The 25,323-nt window shown below is 36.4% G+C and overlaps 1 protein-coding gene across 1 annotated transcript; it reads left to right on the forward strand.

Moving 5' to 3' along the window:
- The first annotated feature begins 2,870 nt into the window (after positions 1 to 2,870).
- On the forward strand, positions 2,871 to 24,450 carry LOC135102928 (integrator complex subunit 7-like). The gene is made up of 20 exons (XM_064008606.1): positions 2,871 to 2,960; positions 4,701 to 4,915; positions 6,552 to 6,690; positions 7,280 to 7,403; positions 7,851 to 8,011; positions 8,155 to 8,284; positions 8,992 to 9,108; positions 9,333 to 9,573; positions 10,417 to 10,516; positions 11,457 to 11,607; positions 12,075 to 12,168; positions 12,939 to 13,087; positions 13,916 to 14,049; positions 15,177 to 15,372; positions 16,287 to 16,541; positions 16,777 to 17,019; positions 17,887 to 18,069; positions 18,820 to 18,960; positions 19,574 to 19,672; positions 24,099 to 24,450. The coding sequence occupies exons 2-20, from the start codon at positions 4,819 to 4,821 to the stop codon at positions 24,378 to 24,380; spliced, it is 3,036 nt and encodes a 1,011-aa protein (XP_063864676.1). The 5' UTR covers positions 2,871 to 2,960; positions 4,701 to 4,818; the 3' UTR covers positions 24,381 to 24,450.
- Positions 24,451 to 25,323: the final 873 nt, after the last annotated feature.

Consider the following 25,323-nt stretch of genomic DNA (forward strand, 5'->3'; position numbering starts at 1 on the left):
TCTGTGTACGTAAAAATCGTTTCTTACTGTTTTATTATACACCGTGTGTGTGTGTGTGTGTGTGTGTGTGTGTGTGTGTGTGTGTGTGTGTGTGTGTGTGTGTGAGGACCGGCAGGAGGTACGCTAATTAATGCTCTGCGGCAAACATTCTCCCCATCATGTGTTTAATGCAGAGGAGGTGACGCGTGTGTGTTGTGTTTGCTGAAGGCGATAGAGGGCAGTTGTGTGGTGCAGGCGGCGGACGAGGAGTGTTTGCATAATGTACGAATAGCCTCTTTTCTCTCTCTCTCTCTCTCTCTCTCTCTCTCTCTCTCTCTCTCTCTCTCCTCTCTCTCTCTCTCTCTCTCCTCTCTCTCTCCTCTCCTCTCTCTCTCTCCCTCTCTCTCTCTCTCTCTTCTGTATACGGAACAAGAGGGATTGCATTCGTACCTTGCAGATAATGGGAAACATGCACGCCAAGGGATGTATACAAGAGAGACGAAAGAGCTTAAGGGAAATTATATAGGAATGTGAAATACAAATGATGGAATCATGCACTCTCGCTCAGAGAGAAAGAGAGAGAGAGAGAGAGAGAGAGAGAGAGAGAGAGAGAGAGAGAGAGAGAGAGAGAATAAAGAATGTATTAGGAGTAAGGACTATATTCTGAAACGCTTCTGCGCCGCACCTCCATTACTTTCAGAAAGCTCTGGTTGAAGCTCTGCCTGCGTTTTTAAGGGTGTTTTCATGGTTCTAGTGACAGATTAGAAAGATTTCTACATTATTAATAGGAGAAACACTCGTAAGAGCCCGGCAAGTGGCCTTCGAAAATAGTCGTGATGAGAGACAGAAGCGTTTCAGAATACGGGTCTAAATACGAACACCTGAAGTAAAAGAAAGATAAGGATAGAGATGATGCACGAGTAATAAGGATATATGTGATGTGAGGTGACTGAGGCGCTGACTGGACACCGCCCGGGGGAGTAGGAGTGTGAGGCATCGATCTTATCATTATTTTTTTTTTTCCCTTGTAATGTATAAGAACAACAAAACTTTATATATCTGTGACTTGTGTACATAGTCACTGGCTGATGATGTTGCGTGTCATGTATGAACTCTTGGCCGTGAACTCCTTTGGTGTTATAAAGAACGAGGACTTGTGAGTTTCATGAGTTATGACGAACCAAAAAAATATGAGTTCGATAATTTGACAGTGTACGTACCTTCTTTCCATCTGTGTATTATTATTGCTTTAATTTTTGTCTTGGGCCTATGTTTATTATTATTATTATTATTATTATTATTATTATTATTATTATTATTATTATTATTATTATCATTATTATTATTATTATTATCATTATTATTATTATTATTATTATTATCATTATTATCATTATTATTATTATTATTATTATTATTATTATTATTATTATTATTATTATTATTATTATTATTATTAAAGTATTGTTATTAATTTGCATAATCGTAAAATTTTTTTTTCGCTATTTACGTGGATTGTTATCAAATTAGGAACGAAATGCTCTTTTGTATAAATATGTTATATAGTAAATATTTTTGTAATATTTTGTAAATAGAAACTTTTGAATAAACGGAAGGAAAATTTATTCCTTCGAATCTTGACCAACCTACCCAAGCAGCGGCCAGGTAAGCTGAGGCCAGAGGGGGGACTGTCATCAGTTAACAATGAATCTCGCTACCAAGGATCCAGTGCCTGGAAAAACCAAGATGCTCAACAAAGATATGTATGTGGCTCTAGAAAGCAACGCCTCCTTGCAACATGGTTTTTTTTTTTCATGAACAATACGACAATAGAAAAAAAATATATATATAAGAAATGTTCCTTGGAAATATGTCACAAATTTGGGATTGAAAGAAATACCACATTAAATATAATGGTAGGATATGGTTTTGATTGTTAGTCAAGATAGAAAGTCTTTAGCTTAACTTGGTAGTTGGAGATGAATTGTGCATTAAGTGCTCGAAAATGACTAGCGTTTTCCCCTTCCAAGACGACATAACGATTACGTAACAGTAAGAGCATAAAAATTACTGTAGTAACGGTCACGGGAACTAAGGTTACATTATCATACTTTGGCAATCTGCCCGTCTGAAACCAGCATGCAGTCAGCCATATTTTTAAATTATTCACTGTCTTGTTTCAACAACCTCTAATGGAAGTCGCCCGAGTTTTCAATGGTGCCTCTATGATTTTAGTGGTAGTTTCATAGTTGTATCCTTTATCATTACGAAAAAAAAATACCAACTTTTTAAAAGTACGGTCCTTTGTCTTACTGTACTTGTGTCATCCCTTGACCACTAACATCAGTGTGTGCCTCTGCATCAGCTTCAGAATCTGATGGTAGTAATGCAGGTATATCTAGATAGCCTGAAGTGCATTATGTAGCAACAGAAAATTCCGTCATACACTAACGATTCTCTCTCTCTCTCTCTCTCTCTCTCTCTCTCTCTCTCTCTCTCTCTCTCTCTCTCTCTCTCTCTGCAAAGAACATTATTTCTGTTTATTTAGGCCACAATATCAAATGAAGACTGATATAGTACACGGATGGCAGTGGCATGTTAATTACGTATGGATGCGTGGCTAGTTAGTTGTGTTGTTAGGAATACAATCCGATTATTAAGTAAACCTCTTCCTTTATTCTTACAGTCCGTTAGGAACAATGATCCATACGAGTTTCTGAATAAGTATTACAATTTTCTACAAGACAAGTTTCCTCAGGGAATAGAATCAATGTACATACACAAATAAAAGGATCAACGGTTAACTATGAAACAATGTAACGACCGGATGAGTATACAAGGAGTGAATGAAGCAAACCCTTACTGACTCAACTGTCCACCATTCGAACTCTTCTGAGCGGTGAGAGATAGGCAGACAGACAGACAGTGAAGCGGAGGCAGGACTCTGGGAGGGATGTTTGTGCCTTTCCTCTTGACCCTATGTGAGTAAATGTTTTTTTTTTTTTTTTTTCACTATTTCCAAAATTAACTCGGTCATTTTCAATGCAGTGTGAGGTATTGATGTGAAATTCAGGCAGAAGCAGCGATCTTCTTCAGGTAAGTAATATGTAATTAGTTGTTACATACGTCATAACCATAACGATTTGTTAAGTGAGTTAGGTTATATAAATGTTACTTTGTTATATAATAAAAATAGCTGCATTGCGACAATAACAAGGACATGTACTTAAAAAAATGGTTCGTATTCAATATTGAGATGAGCGTGATTCTCCAAATTTACAGTAATCTATGTATCATTTTGGAATCAACCGGTATGCATAACTGGTTTGTAAGGATGAGGAGCGTTTTCATGAACATGAATGGACATGAACATGCATAGATAATTAGTGCTCCTTGATGATGTAGAATTAACGAGAAAAAAAAAATCCTCGCTGAATATTATGGAACCTACGAAAATAGCTTGACTAGACTGTATCATAACGAGGCAAAGAGACGTAGGCCCATTACGTGAGGAATCCTTGCGTATTAAAAAACCATAAGTTCTACTATTTTCATGAGTGCGATTCCAATAAATTTAGAAAATAATGGTCTGACGTATTGTTAGTAGCGATGGCTGGCAGACAATCATTAGCAGCCATCCGATACTTTCCACACGGAAGACTAATTTCGTCTCGTTCGGTTTGTATATGATAGTTATATAGTACTACTATGAACTTAATGAGCATATTACGACGAAAGCTATAAAGCACTGGAAAAGGAATGAGTACTGGAATGAATCCTTCAGTGGATGATCGGATTGACAGGATATATATATATATATATATATATATATATATATATATATATATATATATATATATATATATATATATATATATATATATATATATATATATATATATATATATATATATATATATATATATATATATATTATCCATCTTTAATTCAGGTCTGCTTCAGAAACTCTCCTTTCAAAGTCTACTGCGATTGCTTATGAACAGCCCGGCTCTTTTCCAGCATGGACAGACGGTAAGGTAAACAAATATCACTTAGCAAGGGTGACAGTTCGCATTTGAATTATGAAGCAGCTTAAAGTAACTATGCATGATTCCAGAGCAAATGTACGGTATGATAGTAAACTTTTGATTTTTTTCTAGGTACAAGATAAAACTTTGTCCACTTTTTTTTATATATATATAATTAAACAATTCAATGCATTGGTAAATATGGGAGATAATGTTTTGAAAAATTGAGAATATGCCTTCCATCATGTCAGGACTTTGTAGTTCTTAATTCCAGTCCATCTCTTAGCTGGGGTGTTCCTCACATTGTACTTGTTACCAATGTGAAGGTGTGCTCCTTCAAGCCTGCAATCTGGTCACGCAACAAAATTTACTAGATACATACTTGTTTTGATACACCATTCTGCAAAGAGGGGAAAATTTACCCAGACGGAAAATTTCACCTACTGATGGTAACTTTTTTCGATTTTTTTTTTTTTTTTTTTTTTGTACAATATTCTTTCAGATTGCCAGTTTCTCCTCTCTCTCTCTCTCTCTCTCTCTCTCTCTCTCTCTCTCTCTCTCTCTCTCTCTCTCTCTCTCTCTCTCTCTCTCTCTCTCGTTTATCCCAGAAAAAAATTTTAAATATAAAATATTTATTTATTAGTAAATAAGATAAAAATTACATAACCAAAATAAGAAAATACATCATTACAGAAAAATGAAGGTGCCGTTGGCGAAATGGAGCGAGACTCATCGGCTGGCCCACAACAAACGCGAGGCCGCAGAAAGGGAGGAGACGCCGGGAGCTGCAGGCCTTTAAGAGTCTTTAGAAATGGCAACCGCCCTCGCCAGACCAATATCATTTACGGATATTGGCCTCAATGACCAAGACCAGGATGGCAACTCAGCATTGTTAGAACTGGACAGGGGTAAGCATTTGAGTGGGTGGGGGGATTTGTTGATACTTTGTTGATAGCATACCTGTTAGTTTTGTGTAGCACTCCGGGATAATATGGAAATAACAGTATTTCATCTGAGGGTTAGGCTAGGTTACTTCAGGTTCCAATTAGTTATGTTCATTAATTTCACAGCAGATCCCTTCATTGTGTAGATGACAGTTTGAAAAATATATATGTTTGCACATAGTCACGGTCTTAAAACTTGTAGACAAAGGTTATCTCCATAATCTCCGCACTCTGTCATCAGGTAAGTTTCGCCAGGGAGGAATACTTTGATTATGCAGTGCAAGTTGAAGTGGATGATGTTCTACAACATTTGGCGAGCACCAGGGGTGGGGGGGCACTGTTACCTACTTCATTGGGTAGATCTTGTCATTCAGAGTACTTTGTCACTTGAGCTACTGCGCCATATTTATAGGTAACAGGACTATCAAATTTAGAATGTGTAAAAGGGCTCAAGAGAGCAAATAAAGATTGGATTATATTTTGAAATACCAATAACTGTTCATTAGCAGTGTGTGAAATAGCAGTTAATTGACTTTGCATGGCAGTTGTTTTATATTACATAACAGACCAGGCTAGGTGCAGCTGGTGATCATCATGACCATAATATGCAAAATGTAAGACCCTCTCCACACTACTGAGCAGTACCTGACAACTACTCGCATAATGTCCTATATTTGGGTAAAATTGACTGGCAGACTAACAGAGTACCCATGCCTATGTTCAGGCAAAATCTTCTGGCAAAGCTTTCTGCCTAGTAGTTTGGCTGCTTGTTGCCGAGTGAGGATGGATGACGCATGTGTATGACAACAGACACACATTGCCTGGTAAACTGTCAAAGTCAACCAGGCACTGTTGAATCATGTGAATGGTGCCCAATATTTTAGCAACTGATTCTGCAGAGAAACATTTTTACATGAATTCAAAGCAAGGCTATATAATATTCATTTTTTATCTGATATTTTTTGCTAGTCTTTTTTTTTTTTTTTTTTTTTTTTTTTTACTGCTTTGTAGGTTTTTGTTGTTTTTATTATTTTGTAAAATGAAGTCTGTCACATTAGTTTATAACTATGAAACTAGTAGAAAAGCATTAATCTAATCAAAATATAATTGTTTTAATTTTGCATAATAAAAACCCTGCAGGGCACTAACAAAACCATATCAACTTCTTCATGAGCCTTGCCTTATCCTCACAGTAGTAGATGAGTCTTCTAGCATCACATGATTCTCTCTCTCTCTCTCTCTCTCTCTCTCTCTCTCTCTCTCTCTCTCTCTCTCTCTCTCTCTCTCTCTCTCTCTCTCTCTCTCTCTCTCTCTCTCTCTCTCTCTCTCTCTCTCTCTCTCTCTCTCTCTCTCTCTCTCTCTCTCTCTCTCTCTCTCTCTCTGACAGGATTGTCTGTCCTACGTAAAAACTACCAGTTTGCAAAATCTTGCTTAGCAAACAAGGAGAAAATGGGGCTCAGAAACTAGAAAAAACTATTATTGTGGTATAGGAATGTATTTCTCTTTGAAACAGAACTTTACAAAAGGGATATATTTTATTCAAAACCTTGAAACTGGCTGGATAACTATAATCTTAAAAAAAAAAAAAATCAAATTGCAGGTCTGAAATCTACACGAACTGGAGAGCAATGTGAAGCAATATCAAAGTTTCCAGCACTGTTTGAGAAGTATCCATTCCCCATATTGATAAATTCTGCCCTTTTGAAATTAGCTGAAGTCTTCAGACAAGAAACACCTGGGTAAGTTTTTTTAGAATAAAGTTTGTTCACCCACTAAAAATATATTCATTCTTCAGGGAAATTTAGTGTTATATGTGTTAGTTACAAAACTAATTTTCATCTATGATGCCAATTATATGAGCAATGTTCTATGTGTTCTGTGAAATTTGGTCACAATGGTTAGTACCTGTTTTCAACATAACAAACATGTAATGTCTCCTGTTTCCACCACCATCACATCTGATGTTAATCTTAATCTTTTGTTTTGAGTGAATGTCTTGCAAGCTTGCAGGCTTGGGTGGCATAATGGTGCAAAACACACCATACTGGGTGAGTATGACACAGGCCACCTAGGTGATAAGTACTAAGAGACATCTGTGTGCTGTGGGAGCAGGGATATTCATTTGAAGATGTACATGAAAGAGGAAGAAAGTATGTATTGGAAGTTACAAAGCCCGAAGATGAGAACAAACTAAAGAAATATAACATTGGTATCCAAGTGCTCTAAGGAAAAGGAAACCTCTACATGCAGAATAAAGGAAAAGCAAAATGAAAGATCAGGCAATATAATTTTGAATGGATTGTGTGCTAATATTTTTCCTTCCAACAGGAGTAATTTTGTGCGTGTGTGTGTTGTTGAGGTGGTGGAATCATGTGGCAGACATTTAGACAAGCTTATCAATGTGGATGAGTTTTTGCGACGTATAACAACAGTCATGCACTCCAATGATCCGGTGAGTTGTCATTATACTCCTTGTGAATGGAAAATAATTTGGTATCGGCAATGAGATGTAATCCCTCTTCTTGAAGACTGAAAGTGAGAAAGCAGGACATGAGCCTAAGATTTTTATTATTTGTCATTAAAAAGTGACCAAATAATATGAACTTTGCCATACTTGTCACTGTGTTTCTTTACCTCCAGATAGTGATAAGCTTTATTATTATCATATAATAAATTGTGAAATGAAGATAAAAAATGAAATAGGCTGATTATTTTTTTTTATCAGTATTACATAAAAACATTTCAAGAAATAAAAAAAGTAGACATAATATAGCAGCTCTTATGTCTTACTTGCATCAATTGAGGTAAGAATTAATTTGCATGGCAAGCAGTCTTCCATACCTCTGTGGTGAGCAGCATAATGTATAAGTTTATTCCTTACTCAAGCCTTCCTCCACAGTTGGCCAGAGCACTCACCCTGCGTACCTTGGGTTGGATGTCGGGTGTAGTGGGGGAGAACAGGAGGGTTCAGCACCTCATCCGTGAGGCTCTGGATGCCAAGGAATTTGTGGAACTTCAGGCTGCCATCATGGCAGCTGAAAAATATGCTGCAAAATCAAAGTTAGTTTGTGAGATGGACACATTCATACTCTCCTTAGATACATCCATAGTTTGCTTCATATTCTTGGTTACATATGATACAGCATGCATTTAACTATATTCAGACTCTATTGAATTTCTGTATCAGCAATCCTTTTTCACAGGACTTTTGCTATGAACATGTGCGACAGACTTATCCATATGATTGGAGGATTGGCAACACCTGTTGATGTGAAACTGCAGTTGATCCAGGTCTTCCAACACATGCATCATGATGCTGAAACAGCTGCTACTGTGAGTTAACTAGATTTGAATTGAAGTGTGTCTTCATCAGTATCCTATATATTTAAGTATGTTTAGATGTGTACATTAGTACTCCTCCACACGTTGATGCAGTCAGCCAGAGTGGTTAACTGTATAGTCAACCCCAAGACATGAGGTATAGAATGTGTGTTTTTGTTTTCCATGCATGTTCCTAGAGGCAATTGAAAGTGACACAGCAGAGGGATTGTACATCTTTCTTGCAAAGAGAAAAAGGTGAAAATAATAGAGATTCAACATTGCCAGAGGCTGAAGTGAATGTGTGTTAAGGTAGTATGAGTGAAACTAAAAGGGTGAAATGGGGAGACTGTCTTTAAAAGAAATATGCAGGATGTATTAGCTGTGTATTAAATGAAAGTAAGGGGTGAGTGAAAGGCAGTAAGGGGTTGAGAGAAGAAAATCATGGTCAATCTTATTAGTGAGTCCAGAAGTACAACAGGTTTTCTTGGAATAAAAGGTTTCATCATGATTGGTTGGGATGAAACTTGAATTTGGATGAGTATTGTCGATGCTTGTGAGTGCATCTGGGCCTGCTAGTGAGAGGAATAGATTTTTTTTTTTTTTAGCAGGGAGCTTTTTTTTTTTTTTTTTTTTTTTTTTTTTTTTTTTTTTTTTTTTTTTTAGCAGGGAGCTTCAAGTTAGCAAGATTTACAACTTTGTTCTCCTTCTCCTGATCACAGGTACGGAGCTTGTGTCTGGAGCTGCTTAAGGAATACCCAACGCAGCGTGTAGTGATCACCACCCTGCACACCCTTACCCAGCTGGCTACACACAGCTTGGTGGACATCCCTCAGCAGGTAATGTAGATTTCCTTGACATAACTGCAAAGCAGCAAGACAGTGTGTACAAGACACTGTAGGAGTACAAATATGCAGTGGAAGTTAACAAAGTTGGTGTGATACACTAGACTTACTTTTGTTTTTCATAGTTTAAGCTTAGTATAATTTGAATAGATATTCTATATACTTTGTGTGTGTGTCTATGTATGTGCATATATTCCTTAGTATTCCTTATGTCACAGGTGGACCTCTTGATTGGCACCCTGGAGAGTGAGGCCCGGTTAGGTGTGCGCCAGGCTGTGTTGGGTGAGCTGGGATTCCTGGCTGAGGCTGCTCCACATGCTTGGTCAGCAGACAATGTGGAAACATTGGTCAAGTTCACCAAGTCGCCCCACCACAACCCTGCCATGACAACCACTGCTCTGTCAGTGCTGGCTTCACTCACTGCAGCCCCAGCACTTCCAAGGATAACACTGACACCAGGTAAGGGACACCCATTCCTCACCAAGCTTTCTCCTTCTCTGTATTATGTAACAAAGCAACGAGCAGGAGCTTTGAATTTTAGAATGGGCTTTAAACAAATTGAATAGAAGTCAGTTGGATGACATTCCAGTGTTTGAGTGAAATGATTCCGAAGTGCTGTCACATATATTTACACTCCATTAGCAGAAAGAAAAAATCTAACAATAGTAGTAGTAGTAGTAGGTTGTAACTTGTAAGAGCAGTCAAGGGAGCAGGATTATAACTACAAGAGATGTGTTTAGTAATAAGGAGTTTAATATCAAGGGCTATAAGGAAGAACTCATGTGAAACATCTACAAGTCATTACTTCAAATAAAGGTTGCCCTTATCTAAAAGAACTATGAATGGGATCTGATTGGGTGAGCTTGAGGGGGCTGTCATTCACAGCAGGCCCCAAAAGTGGTCAAATTGCTGGTGAGGGGTTAAGCACACTGACAGATTCACTCAATTAATAATGATAAAGTTTAATAATTTGTGTGGTTAGAATATCCAATATACCAATGGTGGTTTGGCTCCTCATCACTGAATGTATCAAAAGTTGAAGAAAAAAATTAAGTGTCTTATGAAGGATATCATTGAGCAGCATTTATTGTCTAATGGCTTTCCTTCCTATTGTGGTGGCACATGACAATCTGCTTTATTATTTGGCTTGTTTCTCCTTGATAACATAGCTATTTGTTGTCAGTAAAGTGAGCAACTAAAAATGGAAATTTTTTTATTTCTAGCAATTTTTGTGATAATCTGTATCTTGCATGCACCATGTGTTTTCTGGTTACACCATTTTTTTGTTTTCTTTTTTTTCAGACTGTGCCCTGGTTGACCTTTGTCGTGAATGTGTTTATGACAGCAACTTAATAGTTGCTTGCAGAGCCCTCCAGCTTTTCACTAATATTGCTGTGTACATGTAAGTCTTTCGTATCTTGATTGTTTGCAGTATTTACTGCATTTCATATACAGGGTGTAACACAAGTTTCTACAAATACTGAAAGAGGTGAAAGAGTTTGTTGTTCTAAGTATAAAATGTTCTATACACATATGCATTTTAAGGCTTTGTTTATCCGTCAGAGGAGCTGGAAATGTATGGGACTCACAGATGTGCTATGTGTGTAGCTATGAGGTGATTGACAGACGGTTGCACTGTCGCAGCCTCGGAGCTGGCACTTGATCAGATTACGAATGGTTTGATCTTACTTTTTGCAAGCTGTGGAATATTACAATATCTTAAACAAGACAAATAGTATTAAAAAGCATGTAATTTACCGATATCCATTACACGACAACATTATTGTTGGGATTAAAAGTACTCCTGTAAAATGCTACATGGCATCATTAAGACGAGGGAGGAGAGGGGGGAGAGTCCGAGCGACCTTGAAAACAGTTGAGTGATGATGCCACGTAGCATTTTACAGGAGTACTTTTAATCACTGCAATAATGTTGTCATGTAATGCTTACTGGTAAATTACATACTTTTAATGCCATTTGTCTTCTTATAAGATACTGTAATATTCCACCGCCCACAAAAAGTAAGATTAAACCATTCATAATTTGACCAAGTGGCACCTCCGAGGCTGCAACAATGCAACCGTCTGTCCGTCACCTCATAGCTACACGCATAGTACACCCATACATTTTTCAACTCCTCTGATGGGTAAACAAAGCCTGAAAATGCATATGTGTATTAGAACATTTTCTACTTAGAATTACACGTTCTTTCATCTCTTTCAGTATTTGCAGAAAACTCGAGTTACACCCTGTATATATACACTTTATCAAAATGGAAAATTTTCTCAAGATGTCAAGAAAAATTGACAGTCTAATTGAACTTTCTTACAATTTCATTAAGGTATGAAGAACAGAAAACCAGCCAGTTGTGTGAGGAGGCACATTGCGCTGCCATCAGTCTGCTACAGAGTGTATTTAGTTCTTCTCAGCAGGAGGAGTCAACAGGTCCCACACCAGAAGAGTATATACCCCCTGGCCTGCGTTCATGCCTGGTAAGATCAAGATTTCATTGGAATGTTAGGGATTGGAGCTGACTACAGCAGGGTTGACAGGTCAGGTGCTGTGCCCCCCCCCCCCTCTCTCTCTCTCTCTCTCTCTCTCTCTCTCTCTCTCTCTCTCTCTCTCTCTCTCTCTCTCTCTCTCTCTCTCTCTCTCTCTCTCTCTCTCTCTCTCTCTCTCTCTCTCTCTCTCTCTCTCTCTCTCTTTTTGTGCTTTTCTGTGCCAGTTGTTTTAGAATACAGAATTCCTATTTAGATCAGCTTCATAGACATTGTTTACCATAATATAGAAAGTGAAGTTATTGAAGGTAACTATATAATGATGATACTCTTCAGAGATATCACTTAATTCCTTGATAATTCATATCATATTTATATTTTAAAATTATTATTTTTCAAAATGTGTTCCATTTTGTTTATCATGGTTGTTGATAGTGGTAATGGTGGCATGTGTGGAACAGGTGTGTGCTGTGCTGCTCTCCCAAACCCTGCCCAGCATCATGAATGATCTTGCTGTCACCCTTACTCACACACTGTCTGATAACACACTTTCAGGTGAGTCACTAGTATTAACAGGCATTGTAGTCCATCCTCAGAAGCTTTCACAAACTGATATATTTTGGCATAAAATTATGATAACTCCCACTATAAGCACTGTTTTTAAGTGGGATAAGTTTTGTGACAGATTAAGGTGATGCAACTCCTTTTTCTGTGCAGGTAATCAGAAAATAGAGGCAAGAAGAGAAGAGTAAGAAATTTTTCTATCTGCAATATATACTGTCATGAAATGAGAACAAAGCAGACATTTCAAACTACAATGTATGAATATGCACTATGTAAAATAATAAATCTGAAATATATATATATATATATATATATATATATATATATATATATATATATATATATATATATATATATATATATATATATATTAGGCTGATACCATGGTAAAGAGGATTCACCAAGAAAATTTTACTTCATCTTAGCCTTTATGCCTTTAAAAAGACCAATTCTCATTGCCGAAGTGAAGATCTCTCCCCCTCTTTCCATCCTTTTAAGTCACATTTTTTTTTAACATGGGAATTGTGGCAATATTCTTCTCTAACTCAGTTTTAGTATATCACCAGGCTGTGCCCCTTGATTATAGTATGAAACATTTGTGTGTGTGTGTGTGTGTGTGTGTGTGTGTATATATATATATATATATATATATATATATATATATATATATATATATATATATATATATATATATATATATATATATATATATCACACACACACACACACACCTATATATCTGTTGTTCATTTTCCATACAGTGTGCGGGTGTCAGCTGGTGTGTGAGGCACTGGCATCTCTTGGAGGGAATCGAGGGGATGTTCTCACGCCTCATCTCACTCCTGTGTTGAAGTTGGTACAGAAACTCACTGTGGAGGCTCCTCTAAATGCTCACAAGACAAAATTAATGGTAAGTTTATTTTTTATCTATCTGTATGTGATACATATTCCTAAGACACGTGTTTCCATTCATTTCTGCCATTGCATCCCTTCCTTGCAGGTTTCATATTCTCTCTCTCTCTCTCTCTCTCTCTCTCTCTCTCTCTCTCTCTCTCTCTCTCTCTCTCTCTCTCTCTCTCTCTCTCTCTCTCTCTCTCTCTCTCTCTCTCTCTCTCTCTCTCTCTCTCTCTCTCTCTCTCTCTCAGTCCATTTGTCATCTCTTTCTGCTAAATCACCATGGTTCACTCTCTCAGCCAGCCAGGTTTGTTATACACACTTTCATTAGTGTCACCATTTAATCGATCCACCACAGTCATTTCTCAGATAACTCATCTGAAAATATTAGGATCTTTCAGCCCACATCCATCCTGCTTGCATATGTGGTTGTTAGTAATTTACAATTATTCCATCTCATAACTTGATGCTGATAGTTTTTCCTTTCATCATATGCCTCTATTACATAAATTTATTTCATCCCTCCCGTATTTCCATGAACAAAGATTGTCAGATGTTTCTTATCCATATTTTACTTCTCTCTAATTTCACTTTTTTTTCAGGAAATACAATTTTTACTCTAGATGGGTATTCTAAATATTTTTAATTTTTACTTTTTCACACACCATAACCTTTTATCTTCCCACATTTGCATACATTTTTAAACATCAGAATTTTTTACATATCACTTCACTTTCTACAGGTAGAATTGTATAATTTGCAAACAGGATTGCATTCATCAGCCGTCTTTCACCATTTACATTTTCACCTCAACTCATGCATATCTCTTTGTCTTCGATTCCAGGTCACACTGGTGACTCTAGTGCTACAGGTGTTTCATGGTCACATATGGTCCAGTCAGGCAGAAGCTGCTGTGGTGGCAGCCAGCAAGTGTGTCAATCAGTGGGCTGCATTCTGCATGGCACGGCAAGCATCAAGGTGGGACATGATTATATTTACCAACACTAATACTGATGTACAGTATCTTATGATACTTATTTCTTCTAAGTGAGGACAAATATTATTAGAGTGAAAGTTGAACATTTCTATTGCCATTGTGCTTTTTTGTTCTTAAATTCTAATCACGAGTGAATCTGGTCTTACTTTATGCTCAGTTGGCTGCACCTGTCCTGCATTTTTACATTTTTACAACATTCATAGTTGACAGGCATATGATGATCTTATTCTCTCACCCATACTGTCATCCTTTTCCATGATTATTCTACAATTACAAATTGTTATATACAGTTGCATGGTTTTCTGAATGGCTTTCAATTTGAAGGTGGAACTGTGACTATATGTCCTCTAGTATACTTGGCAACACATGTATATTTTGCAGCATTGCTGCCCAAGTGTCCTTGACATGTGACTCCCTGAGGCCACATCCAGTTAACTTGCCATGGGTTCAGGTCAGGTCATTCAGTCATGGATAAAGTGCAGACAGGTACAGTCAGCATCTTGAGTACCAAGTTTGATCTGATCTACTATTGTTATATATCAGTTAATTTTGGCTCCAAAAATCATTCATAGAGTACAAGTAGTACTTCATCCTTGAACTGATGACAGGAATTATATGTAAGTGTTGTACATACTAATTAGCTACTTCTAAGCAAGCTTGATTTAAAGTAAGTGAGTATAATGACTGCTCCAATTCTTGAGTGGATTTTTTTTTTTTTTTTTTTTTTTTTTTTTTTTTTTTTTTTCCAATGTATGATACTGGTGAAATTTTGACATCTAAAAGTATGATTCATATCTTGATTTATTTTGATTTTTCATCTCAGTTATTTGAATACAGAATGAAGTACTGACAAATAATAATTTTATGAATAAGTAAACAAGTATAAATTTGTATAGTTTTGAAAAGGTATTCATGCATGAATGGGTTTAGTCATTAAGGTTTGAAAGAACTTTATTGTTACTCTCATACTTTTCTATCAATTAAAGTATAGCATCCTCCAATACCCTTGAGCTGTCCCTTCTATTCACCACTTCTGGCATGCAGAGGGTGTGTCACAGTGCTGTAGAATCCAAAGAGTCAGTGAATGAAAGTTATTATTATATTACAGGTATGGCCATCACAACTTTGCTGCTGGTTTGTATGGTGTGCTTAGTTGGAGGGTGTGCTCAGACCAGCAACACTTCTGGGTATCTGCCCTGGCTGAGGTGAGCCAAGGGGAGGCATGCCCAATGGCATCAGGGGACAGAGCAGACAACCTCACTGCTGCCAACACTCACCTATTGCGGGCATTGTCTGCACTCAAGGTATTTAATCTGACTTATTTATTTAGTTTTAGCAATATTGTTATTATGAACTTGTGCTATTATCACTGTTAGCTGTATTTGTTGCAGAAGAAACAGGTACTTTGTGGTATTATTTCTAATCTTTTCAAGAAAATGGGTTTAAAAAAAGGTTGGCAGTGTAAATAGTCAGTCCCAGTACATGTAATAGAGGTTTATGCTGAGCCCATCACTTTTACAGACCAAGAAGACCTCTACTGCAATTGAACCTTCCACCACTAGATACATTTTTACTGATAAAAATTCCTGAAATTTCAGAATGAAATCTGAAGTTCCCAGTTTATTTGTACTGAAAAACAATAGAGACAAGAAATTCTGATGATAGATTTGAGTACCATTGTTGGGTGCAGTGATCCATTGACAGGTGTCTGTCTGTCATGTCTTATGTTTTTCCTTCAGTATTTCCAGAATATTAGATTGAAGTATAGTGAGTTTAAACACAGACTTCAAGCTTTGGTCTGATCAAAAACAGGAGAGTGAATTTTAGTTATACACTGAAATAGTGTTTCAAAGGTTTCATTGTCCTTTTCTGGTGAGATCACTAGCTGGCATTGCCTCAGGCATCTCTGGCAACTATCTCTCTAGGAAACTTTTGTAGGAATAGAGCAACAAATACATTTTTTTCAAATCTATCATATAGAGATTTTAACATGATTTACATGCACTTGTTGACAAATATAAACAGCCAGTGGGTGCAATGGTTAGCATTTTGAACTTACAATTAGTAGGTTCAAATCTATGGCAAGGTGGAGACTATTGGAGCATGCCTCCTTTCATACTTTAGGTTAGTGGTTTGGAAACTGCACCATAAATATTACCAGTCTTCATATCCTTTTTTATTGCTAATTCTAAATGAAATATTTTACACTCATTTGTAGGCAGCAAGTACACCCAACCAGCCCATGAACTTCTGTCAAGAATATGTCAGGCTGCGTGCTGAAACCTTCATGTGTCATGCACAGCTGCTCCATGCCTGCTTGTCCCTACGCACAGCCCCCCCACCTGCCATCGCAGCCTCACTCGCCACATCAACAAGGGATGACCTCCTGAGGTGTGGGAGAGTATCGCAGCAACTCACTAAATCAGCAAGAGACTTTAACAGCTTAGCTTCACAATATGGAACCCTCTACCAAGTAAGTGATGCATAGAAACTGGTCTGAAGTGACATTCTCTATACATTTTGTATTTGTTCATTATCAGGTTTTTTTTTTTGTAATATAGTTTTGTGATTTAAAGTAGAAATTAAAGACTGCTTACATCATTTTTGCTATGTAGGTTTTTGTTATTATACTTGATTAGTGCATGTACTTCATAGAGATCAGTGCTGAAATAGTGATATGCAATATTATTAACATTCTTCTTTTTCAGTCTGTGTTTGATGCCGACCCACAAACATTGTGCAACTTGGCACTTTTGCAGCAGGGTGCCTTGTTGGTGGCTCAGGGAATTGAAATCATTACTCGACCTTCAGCAGGTCAGCTGACAGAGGATTACTCTGGTCTTGACCTTACTACAATAACCAGCAAACTTGGTGGTGGAGAATCTGTTGAAACCCAATCTATAATCACTGCACTAGAGGAAGCCACTACTCTTGTGCGCAGGCTGGCTCAGGTTGGTAGTACATAGCTACAGTAAATTTTTCCCATAACAGAAGTCACCATGACAGATTATACTGGCGTAAAAAAAATTACTTACTAGCCTTTTGGAGTTTATTATACTGTAGAGTAGTATGCGTATATGATTAACATTTTGTTGGATCTAATGTAACCCTAGAATTCATTGTCTGCATCAAAACAAGGCTGATAGCTCCATGAACAGGAATAGCTAAGAATATTCAGTCACACAGATGCACTCATTCTCAATTATATTTATAAGCATTCTCTCACATCTTAGCCTCTAGGCCAGTGATTCTCAAACTGTGCAACACAGTGCACTTCTGCGCCACATAATTTTCATGGATAGGTATACACTACAATGACTGTAGAGTTGGTGTGCCATCTAAGTCTAAGATATATCATTAGTGTGCCACTAAACAAAAAAATTTGAGAACCACTGCTCTAGGCCTTAATGGGGAGATGACTGATCTTCATTGGCCATGTAAAAGCTTTAAGAAATACAATGTTGAGAAGAAAGTTGGGAAAGTGAGGATAAGTGTGCTGATCGTAAGTTTATTGATGGGATAAATTGGAAGCCTGCTATAATCATCCCAGAATAAAACAAAGAATAAATTAACATTTCTTACCTACTGCCAAACTAGTAAATAGCTATCTGGCAAAGCCTCAATATTGTATGTACTTAGGCTTAGAAATTATCTCTAGTGTATTATGATATATTTTTCTCATTATGATTCATTCAAGAATTTTAACAAATGAACGGAAGATTCAACCAACATTTATTTTTTTATTGTTTTTATTTTATTTTATTTTATATATTTATTTATTTATTTTTTTTTTTTTTTTTTTTTTTTTTTTTTTTCAGGTGTCTTGTGAAGTCAAGCCAGTGAGAGAACAACATCTGCAATTACTTCAAGGTATCTCCCAAGTCCTAACAAGTGTTCCACTGCCCTATCCACGCTTCTTTTTCCAGACATTACAAAAAACCACCATAACACTGGCTATCCTGCCACAGCCACGTGCACCAGGAGATCCCATTTCTGTTCAGGTGCAGTATGTCTTTCAATTACAGTAATTAGTATGTTGTAATAAAAATAAGCTTTCTTTTTTGTCACGTTTTATAAATCTCACTGATTTCCTTAATTAATCATTGTATTTTCTTGACAGTTATCCTTTCTTTTAAAAACAATTGCCTCCATCCTCTGCATGATCATCCACAGTCATCCTTCATGAAGAATATTTACTGAAAGTTTCATTTATCAATTTTAACTTAAATAAATCTTTATGAAGTGACCAAGAATATTCCACATCCTCCTTGGTCTTGGTCTTAGATGTCAATTCATGAATATGCACCTCTTGAGTGAAAGATTTTTAATTTATACAGCTTTGAAGTCTACCACAGTTTTGCATCTGTCTTTTACTTCTTCTATGGTTACTGCTGCTGCTCAACTGGACAACTTCAGTGCCTCTCACTTTCTTGTCTTGCTTCACAAATTTTGTTCTTCCCACATTCCTGTTCTTTTTGTCTCATTGTCTTCACTTCTTTGTCTACTTGCTGATAAGTTTTGGATGATCATGACAAATTGTTTAGCTGATAAGGATGAGCTCAAAGAAAGAATGTGTAGAGAAGCAAGGTGGAGTTTGTGGATGTGAGAGGACCACCATATTGTAAAATAATAATTGATAGAGAGAGGGAGTGATTGACTGATCATAATAGATAGGTATATGTTGGTACTGACAAGCTGTTTTGTAAAGGCGTACCTATATCAGTCTTGGTAATTAAATTTTTCACTTACAGACCTCATCCCAGCTTGCACTCAAAGTGGAAGGTGTTATTGGTCATGGCAAGAGACCAGGATTGTTTCGGTCTGTGCGTTCTGTCACACTTGCTGTTAATTCCAGTCTAACAAGTCGTCCCCAGCATACTCTGGATATAAAGGTATGAATTTAGCAAAGTTTCAGATTGTATAATGTGAATTTCAACTATAGTTTGCATCAGATGTGTGGATGCAGAAATAATGGAAGAACCAGATATGATCTTATATTTAATTGGTGATAGATTAGAAATGGAAAGCTGGCAGTCCTATCCTTTTGTGTGTGGTCCTGCAGGAAGGACAGGCCAGTAATCTTCCCATTCTTTGTGTGTGTGTGTGTGTGTGTGTGTGTGTGTGTGTGTTTCCACACATGTATGCAGGTGCATACATTAATGCATTGTGGTTGGTATGGGAATGTAATACACAATTACTTTAAGTGAATTGGCAGTTTTACAACCAGTTTGCATTAAAGCATCCCCATCATGTAATATTCTGTGGGCAATGGCAAGTAGAACTGTAGCTGATTAGATTAGTGCCAAGTGGCAATTTTACAGATTTTGTTATAAACATGTATTTTCAGTCATTATTTTGACCTGTCTGCCAGTGTATACAGTAATGACGGAAGCTACACCTTATAAATTGTATTGAATGTTAGTGTTGATTTCTATTACTTTAGTAAAGTGTTGTTTGCAGATAGTGCAGAATATCCACTGAAAAATCTAATTTTATGATTTTCAGGGAGAACCCAATGAAACCTTGACACAGACTGTGGAGCCTCATAATGATTTCTTTGCTGCACAGTTCCTGCTTGGATTTCCAGTACCAGGAATGTATCAGGTATACTTACATCTTACGTACCTGTTTGCATTATTCACATGTAAATTAAAAATTTTTAATGAAAGATCTTTTCAGAAGAGTTGTTGACACACACACACACACACACACACACACACACACATACAAAGTTAAAAATGAGAAATTAAAGGTGGAAAATGACTGTTTAAAGAAACAAATAAAGGAAAAAATAGAAACTGTTCAGAAAGGAAATTAGGAAATGAAGGAATGTGTGAAGGATGTGGAAATGAGGCAAAATAAGTGGTTAAATGAACATAAATTTAAGGAAGAATCACTGAAGAAAATAATAGAACAAGGAAATGAGAAACAAAACCTTAGACAGAAAGTGATAAATGTTATTAAAGAAGAGAAAAGTTAATGAGACACTGTAGAAAAATATAAACAAGTAATTGTATTTGATTTAAAGGAAGAGAAAATACTAAGTAGGATGCAAAGAGAGGAAAAGGAAAAGAACCTGTTGAAAAAGTTACTGAAGAAAGTGATGGGTGAAGAGAGTCAAGTTGTAAACCAAGTGGAAGAGTTCCATAGAATTGGGAAATATGAAGAAGAAAAATAATGAGACCCATAAGAATAAGATTTGCAACACAGGTACAAGCAGAAGTAATTAATGGGTTGGAGGTTGTCTGGAGATGAAGAATACAGGAATGTATGGATAAACAGGGATATGGATGAGACTGAAAGGTTGAAGCAAAAGGAGCAAGTAAATGAGGCTAAACAAAAAAAGAACAACAAATGGAGGAAGAGATGTTTTTTTCTGGAGAGTAAGAGATATGAGAATAAAGAAATGGACATCAAACAGTAAGGTATGTTATACTAATGTATATCGATTAATATCAACTAAAATGGAATTAAATGAGTTGTTAAGCAGAACCACACTGGATGTTGTATTGTGTGAGACAAAATGGAAAAATGAATGGGGGAACTCCTGACATTGGTGGTGATAAATATGATTTATGGATGAGAAACAGGAGGAGGTGGAGTGATCATTGACTAAAAAATGTGTTAAAGTGGAGACGGTAATAAAAAGTGAAGACAAGTCTGAAATTCTACAAGTGATGATTAGAAGTGGAAATGGAAGGATATTGAATTATGTAGGAGTGTTTGTGCCACCTATGACCAATGCTTGGCAAAAAGAAGAGCATAAAAAAGATGTTGGTAGGTGTGTTAAAAGGTCTTGAAAAGATAGTGATGGAAAGTAGTGATGTAGTTATTGTCAGTGATTTTAATTGTAAGGAGATGAATTGGGAGACATTGACAACTACTGGAAGTGAGAACTCATGGAGTAATAGACTATTAAACTGGGTGGTGGAAAACTTGATGACTCGATGGGTTGATTGTGATACCAGATTTAGTGGAAGAGATAGACCATCAAGACTTGATTTAGTGTTTACCAAGGACATGGAAATTATTGAAACTATACACTATGATAGCCCTCAAGGTAAAAGTGATCATGTGTTGATGGAATTTAATTTGAAAAATGAAAATGTGATCATTGATGAAAATTACAAAATTAAAAGATTTAGATATAGTAAAGCTGACTTTGAAAAATTAAGAAGAAAGTACTTTGTTGCTGTGGACTGGAAAGACTTTTCAGATGCAGAAGATGTTTGGGAAAAATGGGATGAATTTATAAGGATATGTAATTCTACCATGAAGAAATTTGCACCTAGAGGAGGAGCGAGACGTAGAAAGGTTAAAGAACAGTTCAATACAAAATACAAAGAGGCTAGAAATTGTAAGTCGAATGCTTGGAACAGATGGAAGAAGAGGAAATCTTTGAGCAGAAGGGAGGAATATATTGATGTCAGAAACAAGTATGTTGAGATAATAAGAATGGAGAGAAGAAACTATGAAAGAGATAAAATAGATAAGTGTATAAATAAACCCAAACTGTTCTTTAGACTTATTAATGGGAAGATGAAGAAAGAAGGTGTATCAAGATTGAAAGTTGAAGAAAAAATCTATGAGGATGCACAGGACATGGCAGAGGTTATGAACAATAGTTTCAGATCGGTATTTACTGTGGAAGGGGAGTTTGATGCTGGAAGGGATAATTTGGTGAGGAATATACTCAGTCCCAGTCAGTTATGAGGAAATTCTTACTTATGATGATGGAAGAACTTGATGTAAATGAAGCAACTAATCCAGATGGAGTATCAAATTGGATACTGAAGGAATGTAGAGAACAATTGGCTGATAAAAATTCCCAGGCTAGTGGTGACATCATTATCACAGGGAAGGGTACCAAAAGATTTAAAGAGACCAAATATTACACCAATATTCAAAGGAAGAAATAAGGAAAACCCACTAAATTATAGACCAGTGTCCTTGACTAGTGTTGTAGGAAAACTATGTGAAAGAACAATAAAGGAAAGATGGATGGAACACTTGGAAAGAAATAATGTTTTAGTAAATTGTCGATTTGGATTTAGGAGGGGAAGATCATGCTCCATGAACTTACTGTCCTTTTGTTCAAGGGTAGTCGATATTGTGCAGGTGAGAGATGGATGGGTGGATAGTGTCTACTTAGACTTGAAGAAGGCATTTGACAAAGTACCACACCAAAGATTGCTATAGAAGATAAAAAATTATGGGAAAATTGGAGGAAGACTGCTGGAGTGGATGGAGGATTATCTGGATGATAGATAGATGAGAACTGCAATACAAGACCAAAATTCATCTTGGCTGAAAGTAACTAGTGGTGTCTCAGTGGGGTCAGTGTTGGGACCGATAATGTTTGTAATATATGTGAATGACATAAATGAAGAAATAGATAGTTACATGAACTTAATTGTGGATGATGCTAAGCTGATGAGAAGGGTAGAAAATGTAAATGTCTGTATGGTACTGCAAGATGATTTAAATAAGATAAATAGATGGAACAAATTTTGGCAAATGGAATTCAATCTAAGTAAATGTAAAGTAATTGAGTTTTGTAAGAGTAAGGAAAGAATACAATATCACTACAAGATGGATGGTGCGAAGTTAAAGAAATCAAAAGAGGAAGTGGGTTTGGGAGTAACAGTTACTGAAAATTTAACTCCAGACAGACACATTGATAAAATTACTGGAGAGACGATGAATTTGTTAAAAAGAGTAAAAATGGCATTCTCATATTTGGATGAAGGAATGATAAAAAGTTGTTAATTTCCATGATATGACAAGATTGGAATATGTGGCAGTGGTGTGGTCTCCTCATACAAAGAGGAATATTATAAAATAAGAGTACAAAGAGCAGTCACTAAGATGGTTCCAGAGTTGAGTAAGTCGACTTATGAAGAGAGATTAAAAATGTTGGAAATTCTTACCCTTAAAAATAGGAGAGAGAGAGGAGAGATTTAATATAGAATAAATGGCATGGAAATAGAATAGAATAGAATAGAATAGAATAAATGGCATGGAAAATGTGGACAAAGAATGTTTTATAAATTTAGACAGAGTACAGTAAGTTGAAGAAAGTTAACTTTAGAAGAGACATCAAAAAGTATAGTTTTCCTCACAAATGGAATGAACTCAGTGAAGACGTTGTCAGTGCCATAACTGTCCATGCTTTTAAGACCAAACTAGATAGATATGGAGATGGGATACTATAAGATTACTCCCCTCCCATAAACCACAACTAGGTAAATACACACACACACACACACACACACACACACACACACACACACACACTCACTCACTTGCCTTTTGGCATATCCAAAGTTAACAAAGATGTCTTTTTTATGTAGCTGGCTATCTCCCAAATATGTTGGGATGACTGAGAAATAGAAGATACAAAACTCAAAACATAAAATTTGTAAGGAACGGGACATGCAACTTAAAAATCCTGCAAACTGTCAATATACTTGTACATAGAATATTTACCAAAAAGAAAATTGTGATGCTGTAGCCATTCCTTTACCATGCATACATCACAATTAGCAAGATGGTGTCAGTTTTAATTGTATATTAATTATTTTTGTGTAACCAACAAATAGTTTAGAATGGGATGCCTGAGAAGTAAGGAACCATGAGCGTTTTGAATCTTTGGAACCAAGGATGGACTTGTCCCACATTCTGCCCTGTCTAGTGCAGTTAGTATGATATCCTTAGCTAGTAGAAATCTCTAAACCTTTATTATTTAGATACATCCTTCAAGGAGGTATTTGCAACTTGATTTCATAATTATTTCATCACTGCCTTAATTGTTTTTTTATAATTTCTTCCTCTGCCCAATCATTCAAATACTTTCCTAATCAAGCAGGTCCTTAACATTATACTGTATATCTTCTATTTTTTATGTTTATCAGTTCAGTGTGATTATGCATTTTTTCTGATAAAACATCTCTAACATACTTCAGTTTGGATGTCAATCCTATAGAAATCTATTATCTTTTTCATTTTATTAACATCTAAAATCTTTCAGGTTAGTGTTGACACATCAGTCACTGATGACTCAGACGATGCCTGGCAGACAGGACCACGCCACACACTCCATGTTAAGTCCCAAGAAGACCCTGCCAGCAAGACCAGTGTCTCTCAAGCACCCCGTCAAGTACCACCCTCCCAGTATGCTCCTTCCACTTCACAGGGAGCCCCTGGACCTCCCCCACCAGGTGTCAGTGTTCTGCCTTCCAGCCAGCCAGGAGCCAGTGGCACATCACTTTCTCAACTGCCTCAATATAATATACCCAGGCCGGGTACTTAGCATAGGTATATCAACTGAAAAATCATGGCTTTTTCAACATCAGTGAATAAATTTTTCTTAAATATATAAATGAGCATTTATCACTGGAGTAGTTAGACTGGGACAAAAATTCAGACAAACTTTCCCATCCAGTCAGGCTTACAAGTATGCCCACAACTGATTCACTTTTACCTTTTCCTCGTGGTGGAAATCTGCTAACATATGAGCCATGCCTAAGAAGGCTAACATCTCAGATCTTTGATTTATTTATTTATTTATATATAAATTTTTATTTTATTAACTTTTTTATTATATATATATATATATATATATATATATATATATATATATATATATATATATATATATATATATATATATATATATATATATATATTTTTTTTTTTTTTCTCTCTCTCTCTCTCTCTCTCTCTCTTTCTCTCTCTCCCTTCATGTTTTAATGTTCAGTATGAAAAATTTGTACCTCCTCTGACCTCTGATGAGCCATACAAATTTTTTCCCGGGCAATTCTATTGAATCACAGTGATATTTGTGGTTATAGTGGAACCTTAGCTGTTCGTCATACATTAAGAAACACTTTTGCTTACAACTCTGTCCAGTTTGCCTTCCTTTGGATTTTATTCCTCCCAATTATCTCTTAGGGCTGTATCCACCTACATAATTACTATTGTCATGGTTTCCAAAACTATTGTAATTAAGGTTCATCAGGTTCTCTTGCCTTTCACTGTATTCTGATTTCTCAGTTTTCATCACTTGAATTCCTATACATTTTCCAATCAGTTTCATGTATATTTCAACATAAATCACATGCCAAATAAGTGCCTATGGTCGTTTTACTGCTGGAAGAACGTTTGGGCATTGACTGAGTAGGGGAATTTCCTGTGAGCTGCATTGCCATGTCTCTACAGGACCAAATATCAGTTGAACACCTTGGTAAAAAGGA

This window comes from Scylla paramamosain, chromosome 8 (genome assembly GCF_035594125.1).
Source record: "Scylla paramamosain isolate STU-SP2022 chromosome 8, ASM3559412v1, whole genome shotgun sequence".
NCBI classification, from domain to species: Eukaryota; Metazoa; Arthropoda; class Malacostraca; order Decapoda; family Portunidae; genus Scylla; species Scylla paramamosain.

What these genes read in the sequence shown, in the direction of transcription:
- LOC135102928 (XM_064008606.1), top strand. Translation starts at nt 4,819, where the DNA reads ATGGCAACCGCCCTCGCCAGACCAATATCATTTACGGATATTGGCCTC. An exon ending in TTCAGACAAGAAACACCTGG is followed by an intron (nt 6,691 to 7,279) that starts GTAAGTTTTTTT and finishes TCCTTCCAACAG; the next exon opens with GAGTAATTTTGTGCGTGTGT. An exon ending in GTCTGATAACACACTTTCAG is followed by an intron (nt 12,169 to 12,938) that starts GTGAGTCACTAG and finishes TTTTCCATACAG; the next exon opens with TGTGCGGGTGTCAGCTGGTG.